Below are 11,906 nucleotides of genomic sequence, written 5' to 3'. Positions count from 1 at the left end.
GGCTGGAAGAATTGCCATTTTTCTTGGCAGGGGATCTACAAGGGGCATACTGGTGAGTGCAGTGTCATTCTTGAGGCGGTGGCAGACCATGACCTTTGGATTTGGCATGCATTTTGTTGGCATGGCAGGAACAAACAATGATATCAACATGCTGCAGCGCTCTCCGGTGTTTGCCAGGCTAGCTGAGGGACAAGCTCCTGCTGTGAACTTTGAGGTAAATGACCACGCATACAACAAGGGATACTATCTAGCTGATGGTATCTACCCGAAGTATGATACATTTGTGAAGACAATTGCCTCTCCATCAAACAAGATTGAAGCCTATTTTGCAACATGCCAGGAAGCAGCACACAAGGATGTTGAGCGTGCTTTTTGGGGTGTTTCAGCAGTGTTTCGCTATTGTCAGGTACCCTGCTCTCACTTGGTCCGAGGCTCAGATGTGGGAGGTGATGAATACCTGTGTGATCATCCACAACATGATCATTGAGAGCGAGTGCGACGCACCTGTGCAGGATGATCATCTATTTGATTATAAAGGGCCACTAGCTGAGATAGAGCATGTACCCCAAGAATTTCCTGCTTTTCTTCATATGCACAATGAAATTCGAGATGCAGGTGTCCATGCCCAGCTGAAGGCGGATCTAGCTGCACATTTGTGGGCGAGGAGAGGAGCCGCCAACAATGCATGATTTTATTTCTATTTGTTTGCCTGTATGAATAATTTAAGTACTATTTGTTTATGGTTTATATGAATAATTTAAGTACTATATGAATAATTTAAGTACTATTTGTTTGATTGTATGAATAATTTAAGTACTATTTATTTGATTAATTATATGAATAATTTAATTCTATTTACGTGATTGTATGAATAAAATGTGATTGATATGTTGTTTCAAAATATTGTAAAAAGAAAAAAAATTGGAGGCCGCCGTTTAGGAGGCGTCGGTGTGGGACAGCGTCCCCAAATGGAGGATGCACTGCCGACGACCCCATACAGCTGTGCCGGCACCCCTGCCGGCGACTATTTGGAGGCCGCCAGTGAAGATGCTCTAAGGGAAGTATGTCCTGGACATTGAACAAAAACAATCCATGGTGTAGCGGTGACGAGGACTTCGCTGAAGAAACAGGTCGCGAAATCGAATCCTCGCCAGCCCGTATTAAATTTTATTTGTTTTGTCTGTCGGTGGGTCCCACATGTATGACTGCACCAAAGATTATATGTGCAAGTTAAAAATACACTATGGATTTTTCTGAAAATACTGTAAGGCCACATGTCATCTTCTGATTTATTGAGAACCAAATCTTCACACAGATTGCAAGTTGTAGGACTGTGACTTCACGCTTTGCAAGATGTAGAACCAAATCATCACATGATAGATAAATGATAGATAAGTTAGGAATTAGCTCTTTAAGATTCGCTGCAAAGGCTATTCACTCTGAGTCTCTGCGCCTATTGTTTTTATCGTTTGTCAGTTTAGAAAACAGGGCCGGGCCACTCTTTGCAGTACTTCAAAAGAACTGCAGTTTTAGGAATAATATAGTTTTAAAACCCCAGTATTAGTCAGAGCCAAACACCTCAGATTATTTTAAACTACAGTATATTTAGAAATTGCAGAGAATACTCCCAACAAATTTTACATTATATTTACCGCGAGTTTCATAACTTGCCCTCCCTTCCTATTGATGACATACGTTCTCTTAACGATCTCCCAGAATATGATGCCATTAGAGGCCAGAACTAAATAATGAAAAAAATCAAATGATGAATGGCAGTGTACCTTTCTTTAGATTAGGAACATTTGGAGAACAATGAACACCTCGTCGCTTCCCTTGTAGTGGTAGTTATCTAGGCCCTTGGCTCCCCGCGTGTCGTATGGATGGAGGAGCCTCGCGCCGGGTTCGGCACGGCTGATGCGGATGCTCGGTTCATCCTCCGCCGTCGATGGCTGGCCTGGCTCAATGTGGGCTTGGGAGGACTCGGCCGGCGGCCTCCTCGGTGGAGGCTCGGGATCTCAGGGCGGTGGCCCTGATCTGGTGGTGCGGCGACTCCGACTCGGCGGCGAGCGATGTTCACGGGTGCGGGCTAACTTCTGCGGCCGTGTGGGCGGCGGGTGCTGGCCGTAGCTCGGGGCCCCCTCGGTGGTCGCCGGCGCCAGATCTGAAGGTGCTAACCCCTCCTCTCCTCATAGCGTCCAAGCTCCCCAGTCCTGTATCGGCCGAGCTGCTGGCGGCGGAACTCTACGACCGGGAGAAATCCCTGACCGGTGGTAATGTCACGACGGCGGCGATGTCCATGGGCCCCGCCTTCCCTGCTGGGCCACGGTGAAAACCTTATCCTGGATTGGGCCGCGGTGTCGCTAACCTTGCTGAAGGCGCGGTCTTGGGGAGCTTGGGTAGGTTGTGGGTTCACGTTGTGTGAGTAGAGGTCTGCCAGTGCTCTTCTCCAACTTGCCTAGCTGCTTCGTCTTCGACGTGTTTGAGTTTCGGTTTGCTGTTGTGCTTCTCACTGTGTGTGGCCTGGTGTCGGCGTGCTTGGATTTTCTCTCTCGGACCTCGCGGTTAGTGTGCAGTCAAGCTCAGGGGAGCGCCTCCATCGGCCGGACGGTGCGGCGCCCTTCGAGCCATGGCGAGGAGGCAGGGAGCTTCTTCGGCGATGGAATGGCTGAGGCTGATGCTCGATTCCCTGAGGTTTTCCATGTCATGCCACACTTGCCATCTTCCTCTCGAGCTCCACCGACGCCGGGCTGCTGATCGTTGAAGAGGGCCTTGGTGTTGCAGGCGGTGTTTCATCTCTCCACCGATCTATTAATAATCATCAACAGTAGTACAAATAACCCAAAAAGTAAAGAAAATTACGAATTGCTATTCGGACCACCTAGCGACGACTACAAACACTAGCACGAGCCGAAGGCGCGCCGCTGTCCTCGCCCCTCCATCGCCGGAGTCAGGCAAAGCTTGTCGTAGTAGAGTTTGTTGTAGTAGACAGACGGGAAGTCGTCGTGCTAAGGTCCCAAAGGACCAGCGCACCAGAGCAGCAACCATCGCCAATGATGACAACCGTAGATCGGAAGAGACTATCATGAAACCACACCAACAAACATGAAAACCGACCGGATCTCAGTAGATCCGACGGGCACACAACTCCACGCGCCCTCCGACAGTGCTAGATGCACCACCGGAGCGAGGATAGGGCGGGGAGGACCTTATTCTGACTTCAGGATGTAGCCGCCGCCTCACCATCCTAAAAAAGAGACTGAAAAGCAAACTAAATTAAGAACAGAAATTCCCGCCGACGAGGGACCGTGGTCCACCACACCTACAAGGCCCGAAGGCCACCGGAGGCGGAGCGGACCGGCGGTATCGCCGGCGAGGAGAAAGGGACCCTAGATTGGGTTTTTGCCTTTTTTCCGCCGCCTCCTGGGTTCCCTTGCGTTTTAATGGTTGTGCACTGCCCTCGCTCGCATCTCTGTTGTTTTTGCTTGTAGCTTCTGTGGGTTATAAGCTGTTCTCAGCAATCTGCCGTTGTGGCTTTACTAACTTAAAGCAGGGCTTAGGCATTATGTTTAAGGGCATGTTTGGTTCCCAGCCACACTTTGCCAAGCCAAAGTTTGGCAATTTGGCATGTGTTTGGTTTTTGCCACACTTTAGAGCTGCCACACTTCACTATTCATATGGCCCACTTGTCATAGAGTGAATTTTTTGCCAACTTTTGCCACACTTTGTGGCTTCCAAAATCCTAGCCACACTTTTGTAGCTGCCACACTTGCCAAAGTTAGGCTTGGCAAAGTGTGGCTGGGAACCAAACAGACCCTAAAAGTAGCTATCTAAGATGCAGAAGGCTACTCGGCCGACAGAATCAACCAAACAAATGCAGCCACCATGGCGCTCGCCAGCTGCCATACTCTATGAGTAGCGATTTTCTTGAATCTGAAAAATCAAGGAATCAAACAATCACCGTAAAATATTTCAATTACCACTACATTTGCCACGAATTTCATTAGTTCCCCATCATGTAGATTCTCCCATCTGTCTCTTAAGATGTGATGCCATCATGCACATTCTCCCAACTTAGCTTCGAAAGACCAAGAGGAAGTATCACGACTGAGTGGAGATGCTCAAACATGCTGATTGAACAACCAATATAGTTGACCACTGAAAATGAACTGCTAGAGTAGTATATGAGTATGACTTAGCTAGACACAAGGATGATAAATAGTTTGTTAAGATAGGTCTAGTAGATGTATATCATGTCATGTATGTGTACGCGTATATACGCATGTATTTGTATGATCACCCCTATATAAAGAAGAGACGTGCGTGTGCATTGCACCCACGAAAACCCTAAACCCTTTCTTGATTTGGTATCAGAGCCACCTGGCTCCTTCCGCCGCCGCTAGCAAACCCTAGCTAGCCGCCGCGTCTAGTCCGCCGCCGCCGCGATCTCGCTCGCCGCCGCTGCTGCGATGGCTCAGCATGATTCCAGCCTCGCGCTGACGAGTTCCTCCAGCGCCAGCCTCTCCACCGCCGTGGCTGGACCTGTGATCGCGCCGCCGTCCGACATGGCGGCAGTGCCGGTTCTGCCGGCCATCGCCGTTCGCCTGAACGGCAGCAACTTCATGCTGTGGAAGGTGCTTGCCCTTCCCACCTTTGCCGGAGCACGTCTTCATGGCTTCCTCAACGGCTCGGCTCCCGCGCCGCCGCGCACCATCCGGGAAGGCACCGGTGACGCCGCGCGCGACGTCGCTAACCCCGCGTACGCGCAGTGGTGGACCTTGGACCAGCGTGTCCTCGGCCACCTCCTCGGGTCGATGCACGAGGATGTCTTGGCTCAGCTCATCGGTCGCACCACGGCAGCGGCGGCCTGGAGCGCCGTCCACACCATGTTCTCCGCCGAAAACCGCGCCGACATACGTGCTCTTCGACGCGAGATTCAAGGGCTGAAAAAGGGAGACAAGTCCGCCGGCGAGTATATGCAGAAGGTGAAGGCCCTCGCCGACACCATGGCCGCCGCCGGGTCCCCTCTCCGCGATGACGAGATCATCGACTACATGCTCACCGGGTTGGGAACCGCTTTCAATCCGATCGCGACTCGTCTCACCCTAGCGGCGGTCGTCCCGCGGGTGGTGGCCCGCAGGGACAACACAGCCTTGTCCAAGGAGGATACGGACAAGGGTCTGGCGGTCACGGTGGAGGTGGCCAAGACCGTCGTCGCAACGACGACAATGGCGGCAACAACGGCCGCAACGGATGAGGACGTCGAAGGTGGCGCCCCCAGTGTCAGATCTGTGATATCTGGGGGCATGACGCGAGTGATTGCCGCCGGCGCTATGATCAAAAGCAGCAGCGTACCGGCAACTCTGCATCGACATCCTCCAACGAGCAGTACTGGCACCTCGAATCTGGTGCCTCCGATCATCCGACGAGTGATCTCGAGCGTCTCCACGTTCATGACCGCTACCATGGGAAGGACCAAGTTCAGGTGGCCAACGGTGCAGGTTTGTCTATTTCGCATATTGGTCATTCGTCCTTACCTGGTTCATCTTTGAAACTGAAAAATATTCTCTATGTACCACATATTCATCAACATCTCATTTTAGTTTATCGTCTTGTTTCCGACAATAAGGTTTTTGTTGAGTTTCATAAGTTCTTTTTCCTTGTAAAGGACAAGGTCACGAAGAAATTTCTTCTACACGGTGGAAGTAAAGATGGACTGTACCCCATCCCGTTTGGTCGAATTCCTCCTCCAGCGCCGCGTCGGGCGTCCTCCGGCATGAAGACCTCTTCGCCTCATTGGCATCGTCGCCTCGGTCATCCCACAAATAATGTCGTTCAAACCATTGTTAGGCAAAATGATTTAGTGTGTTCTTCCAATAATCAGACTTCAGTTTGTGATGCTTGTCAGTGTGCTAAAAGTCGACAATTGTCTTATAATAATTCCCATCGTGTTTCTACTGCACCTCTTGAGTTAATTCATTCGGATGTATGGGGTCTAGCTATTGCATCTTCTGGAGGGTATAAATATTATGTTAGCTTTGTCGATGATTATTCCCGTTTCTGTTGGATTTATCTCCTCAAGCACAAGTCTGATGTTGAGAATGTCTTTTATACCTTCCAGGCGCATGTGGAGCGTCTGTTGAACACTAAAATCAAAGCCGTTCAGTCGGATTGGGGTGGCGAGTATCATAAGTTGCACCGCTACTTCCAGCGCCTTGGCATCTCCCATCGCGTCTCGTGTCCTCACACATCGCAGCAAAATGGGATTGCTGAACGCAAGCATCGCCATCTGGTGGAAACCAGTCTTGCTTTGCTTGCCCATTCTTCCCTTCCAATTAGGTACTGGGATGAAGCTTTTCTCACCGCTTGCTATCTCATTAATCGCATGCCTACACCTATGCTCCAGCAAGATACACCTATTTTTCGGCTTCTTATAGTCCAACCCAACTACACCTTCCTTCGTGTCTTTGGATGCACTTGCTGGCCTAGCTTGCGAAAGTACAATGCTCGCAAGTTGTCTTTTCGATCCACCATGTGTGTCTTTTTGGGTTATAGTCCGATGCACAAGGGGTACAAGTGTCTCGATCGTTCCACGGGCCGTATTTATATCTCCCGTGATGTCGTATTTGATGAGTTCGTCTTTCCTTACTCCACTCCCGGTGTTACCATCGATGTCTCCACTTTGAAACAAGCAATTTCATTTCCCTCCTATGAACCGGTTACGAGTGACTGTATGCGTAAATATGACTTATATCATTTACCGATTGATGTGCCTGGTAGTTCTTCTTGTGTGCAGGATACCGTGCCGACGTGCTCTCCCTCCGTGATCGACGTGCATGGAGCGGTCATGCATGACCGCCCCGAGGTGTCCTCGTCACCAGCCCCGGGCGCCACATCGTCAGCCACGGGGTTAACCCCTGTCACGCCTTCTGCTGGGCTGTCTTCGCCCGCAGCTGGGTCGTGCCCATCGCCAGCCGCATCACCAGCATCGCCGGCTGGGTCCCCATCGTCCGCGGCGTCCTCTCCTGCTGGGACTTCATCGCCCGTGGCGTCCTCTTCTGCCCAGCCCGTGTCGCCTCCATTCGAGCGCACTGACGCTATCTCGACCGCGACACCTTCGGCTATACCTGCACACACCATGGTCACTTGTACGCGTGATCACACTCGCCGTGCCAAGGAGTACACGGACGACACCATTCGCTATGATGCATCGCGACGGGCTTTCTTTGTGACCCCGGCGTCTCACCGTGATGCACTTCATGACTCAGCGTGGCGTGCTGCTATGACTGAGGAATTCACAGCCTTGCAGCAGACGAGTACCTGGAAGCTTGTCCCTCGTCCTCACGGTGTTAATATTGTTGGCAGCAAGTGGGTCTTCAAGACCAAGCAGCGACCAGATGGCTCCGTTGATAAGTATAAGGCGCGCCTCGTTGCACGTGGCTTCACTCAGCAGCATGGTATCGATTATGGTGACACTTTTAGCCCAGTCGTGAAGCCAGCCACAGTTCGTCTGGTTCTCTCTCTCGCCGTGTCCAGAGGATGGAGTCTTCGACAGATTGATGTCAGTAATGCATTCCTTCATGGCTTTCTTTCCGAAGATGTGTATATGCAGCAGCTGCCTGGTTTTGAGGATGATCGGTATCCCTCTCATGTGTGCAAGTTGCAACGGGCTCTCTATGGTCTTAAGCAGTCGCCTCGCGCCTGGTACGCTCGTCTGAGTGCTCTCCTTCTAGATTTTGGTTTTACTTCCTCCAAGGCTGATACTTCGCTGTTCATCTTCTCTCGGGATGGTGTCCGCATCTACATGCTCATGTACGTGGATGATATAGTAATAGTTGGGTCTACCCCTGGAGCGGTTGATCGACTAGTTCGTGCTCTTTCTGCTCATTTCCCATCAAGGATCTTGGAGTTTTGGATTATTTTTTGGGTTTGGAAGCGTCTTTCCATTCAGGGGGATGACAGTGACTCAGCGCAAATATGCACTAGACTTGTTGCACCGTGTGAATATGGAGAATTGCAAAGCCACTTCTACTCCATTATCTGCAGTTGATCCTCTGTCTCGGGTGTCTGGCACTCCTCTCGGTAGTGAGGATTCTTTTCGGTATCGAAGTATTGTGGGCGGTCTTCAGTACTTGACTCTCACTCGCCCAAATATCTCATTTGCGGTAAATAAAGTATGTCAGTTCTTGTCTCAGCCCACTGATGTTCATTGGGAAGCAGTGAAAAGCATTCTGCGTTATGTCAAAGGGACACTACATCAGTATCTTCACCGATGCAGATTGGGCAGGATGTGTTGATGATCGGAGGTCTACAGGAGGTTTTGCCGTGTTTGTTGGTCCGAACCTTGTTTCTTGGAGTTCAAAGAAGCAACCTTCTGTTTCACGATCAAGTACAGAGGCTGAGTATAAAGCCTTAGCAAATGGAGCTGCTGAAGCCATATGGGTAGAATCGCTACTCAAAGAATTGGGTGTTTCTCAGCAGCGCACACCTGTTTTATGGTGTGATAATTTAGGGGCTACATACCGACTGCTAATCCAGTTTTCCACGCACGGATGAAGCACATTGAGATTGATTTCCATTTTGTGCGTGAGCGTGTTGCAGCTGGAGCTTTACAAGTCAGGTTTATCTCTTCTGGTGATCAATTAGCTGATGTGTTTACTAAACCAGCTACTCGACAGATGCTAGACCGTTTCAAGACCAATCTGAATCTTGTTCATAGTAGAAGTTCAGATTGAGGGGGGTGTTAAGATAGGTCTAGTAGATGTATATCCTGTCATGTATGCGTACATGTATATACGCATGTATTTGTATGATCACCCCTATATAAAGAAGAGACGTGCGTGTGCATTGCACCCACGAAAACCCTAAACCCTTTCTTGATTTAGTTAGCTAACTTCTTCATCATTGGGACTGAGATTATAAATGAATGTTAATCTATATGAAGAGTCACAATTAAAAAGTGGTCTGGATCATAAAGGAAAAAATGGATCATAGGAGCAGAACACATAAATTCAAATGGAGAAAAAGAATACATTTTGATGTTCAAGCACCATAATGAAAGTTCAGGTTTGTGCTTGGATAGCATATGACACATCTGCATTACCATTTTTTTTTTTTGGATGCATGGACAAAAGCATAAATGCCTATCAGAACTGATAGCGTGGAAACATACAACAAAACAACTAAATACTACACATAGAAAGTCCTGAACAACTAATCCGATTAACATGTACTTCAAAAGAGGAACTGAGAGTATTTTATTTTATTTCTTTTCCTTCTTGGAAAGAGCACGGACATTTTTATTCATTTGATATTGTACACAAAATTAGAAATTGTTGAGGCTAGAGGCTGCATACGTAAAGTAAATATGATAATTGTTCTTCGACATGTAGGCATGGTTATATTGAGAACCATCTGAGAAAACTTCACCTTACCATTTAGTTGCCATCCGCTGAACATTTGTAGGCTTTTAGAGATGTGCCCGTTGGATCTTTTATGGGGCATGGCTGCGGCCAGATTCAGTTCACTCACTCCTCCTCAGTCCTCAACGCACTCCCATAGGGCCTGAGAAGGCTGCGATCGCAACCGGTTTAAACTATTCAGGTAGTACCGTGTCTTGCTAGGTGCTCATCAGTTAGCATAGGCGAGGAACCTGGAACTCCGATGAAGCACAAATGTTGAAGAAGTTCAATATGCAGAGCCAAGCAGACGCACTGCAGGCAATTACCCTCATTCTGTGGCCCTCATCCAGGATCCAATCTTCTTTTTGTTGGCAGATCCACACCCACATGTGCTACTCTAACTTCAACGATATCATCCACTCCATCATTAACATGGATGCCGATGTCATCACCATTGAGAACTCCCGTTCCGACGAGAAGCACCTCTCCGTCTTCCGTGAGGGTGTGACATACGGAGCTGGCATTGGCCCTGGCGTCGATCTATGACATCCACTCCCCCAGGATCCCCTCTACAGAGGAGATTGCTGACCGTATCAACAAGATGCTTGCCGTGCTGGACACCAACATCCTTTGGGTGAACCCTGACTGCGGTCTCAACTCTCAGAGACGCCAAGCTCATCCGCACCCAGCTCGCCAGCGCGAAATGAACACCCTGATAGCACGCACGCACGCACCTCTCTTGATATGTTGGAACAGAGCGAAAACGGAGCAACTTGTTTCGAATAATCTTGGTATTATCATACCCATGGTGTTTGGATAGATTAGTCATGTTACGATACAGTGTTACACTGTTACTCGTTGTATCCTATGTTTGGTCGGGTTTTTCCCTTTTTCCTCTTTTCAGACTGTTGTCTGGAGCATGTGTGTTACAATTATAATCTTAATCGAAAATGCAGCCATTCATTTGCATCTTTCAGTTTCTCCAACTGCAGTTCTTCAGTTCACAAGTTGTCTGCTTATATGCAGATCGTGTCCTTGTGCGCAGGTTACACGGCACACATGATTTTTGCTCATGCTTCACAGCAATACACACAGCGCGCCAATTCCTACCAGCGCTAGGATGAGAACAACAAAGCCAAGGACATGGAGAGGCCTAATCTTTTGCCACCACCTCTTGTTCCCGTCTTCCTCGTCATCATCCTCATCATCTTTTTCAACAGCATTTGCATCAGCACGGGCATTAGTTCTTGGCCCATCTTGTGTGGCGGCGATCTCTTCCTCCTGTATTGTCACCTTGATCTCCTCAGGTACCACATTGTTCTCTTCAGTCCTGTTCTTCTCTGCATCCTCTTGGGCGGTCCTGAAGCTGCCGCCGGTGCCGCTTCCTGACGTGCCATCTGCATTGCCCGTCCCTGCTTTCTGCTCTCCATGGGGCAGAGGCAGAGAGCTTCCAGGCTGCTGCTGCTGTTCCTTGTGCTTTTGCCTGTCCGTGGACGATGACGGAGATCCCTTGGGCAGGATCACGTAGAGCACAGCCTTGTCCTTGTCCATCACGGCCTTGATGCCGCCGGTGTCGACGCTCCTCGGAACCGGAAACGACTTGAGGAAGCGCGCCCATCGTGCCCTTGTGCCGCCGGCGACAGGGCGCTCGCCGGTGACCTTCAGCTTCCGGCTGGTGTTGTACAACACCTTCAGCTCCTCCTTCCTGAATCCTGAAACCAAAACAATAGATCTTCAGAAGACACAAGTCATAGGCTCACAGTGCGACAGTACAGACATGATCGATGATGTAATGCGTACCTGAGACATCGACGACGAGGGTGTCGGTGTCCGCAGTGCGCGCCCACACGCACCTGGGATCGACGGCCGTGTAAACGCGGTGGCGCGACGCCGGAGGCCGTGCCTGCGCCGGTGCAGCGGCTGCCTGCATGGTGTTGTTGATAGATAATACAGAGACGCTACTGTTCTACTCCTTTGGGATCTTTCAGCGACAAGATTGATTAGGACATGGGATCGGGATGCATTATAGGGATGATCACCATATTATTTTAGTACCTGGGAGAAGATTGGCGTTGCCTCATGGACGGGTTATGCGGTGGATAGGTTGTCGCTGGGCAACTCATTCCTTTGCTTGTGCTGCTCTAAGATGTTTTGCTTTAGCCACAAGGTACAGTACTCATTCGCTGGGAATACCATGCAGGGAGAACAAGGATGCAGATTTATAAGTTGGCGAGGAATGCAGGAAATGTGTAACAAAAACCTCTCTCCTAATGGAATGGCAGATCGCCTGCCTTTACGCTGAAAATTAACTGTTAAAAGAAATACCAGCCAGCTAGGTTACCAGTTATCATGTAGAGTTAAATTTAGCAACCGAACATGCGGGTGCCACTACCATTGAAGCTTAACTAGAGGTCTTAGTCCCCTCTACGGGTTAACGACGTTTTCCTACTCCTCCCAAACTACGGTCTTAGCGCTCATGTCGAGCCTAATTTGTAGGACATAAGTGTT

General features: G+C 49.5%; 1 protein-coding gene across 1 annotated transcript; it reads right to left on the bottom strand.

The window, feature by feature from the left end:
* Nucleotides 1-10,258: 10,258 nt before the first annotated feature.
* On the bottom strand, nucleotides 10,259-11,440 carry LOC127348565 (uncharacterized). The gene is made up of 2 exons (XM_051374552.2): nucleotides 11,199-11,440; nucleotides 10,259-11,110 (listed from the first exon to the last, which is right to left on the bottom strand). Exons 1-2 carry the CDS (start codon nucleotides 11,326-11,328, stop codon nucleotides 10,476-10,478), a joined length of 765 nt encoding a protein of 254 aa, XP_051230512.1. The 5' UTR covers nucleotides 11,329-11,440; the 3' UTR covers nucleotides 10,259-10,475.
* Between the last annotated feature and the right edge of the window lie 466 nt (nucleotides 11,441-11,906).

Source organism: Lolium perenne, chromosome 4 (genome assembly GCF_019359855.2).
Source record: "Lolium perenne isolate Kyuss_39 chromosome 4, Kyuss_2.0, whole genome shotgun sequence".
Lineage (NCBI taxonomy): Eukaryota > Viridiplantae > Streptophyta > Magnoliopsida > Poales > Poaceae > Lolium > Lolium perenne.
Note: the sequence above shows the minus strand (reverse complement) of the source record. Positions and strands in the feature narration are given on the sequence as shown.

Coding starts and splice junctions, on each gene's coding strand:
- LOC127348565 (XM_051374552.2), bottom strand. CDS start 11,328: ATGCAGGCAGCCGCTGCACCGGCGCAGGCACGGCCTCCGGCGTCGCGC. Junction 11,111..11,198: donor CCTCGTCGTCGATGTCTCAG/GTACGCATTACA, acceptor TTTTGGTTTCAG/GATTCAGGAAGGAGGAGCTG.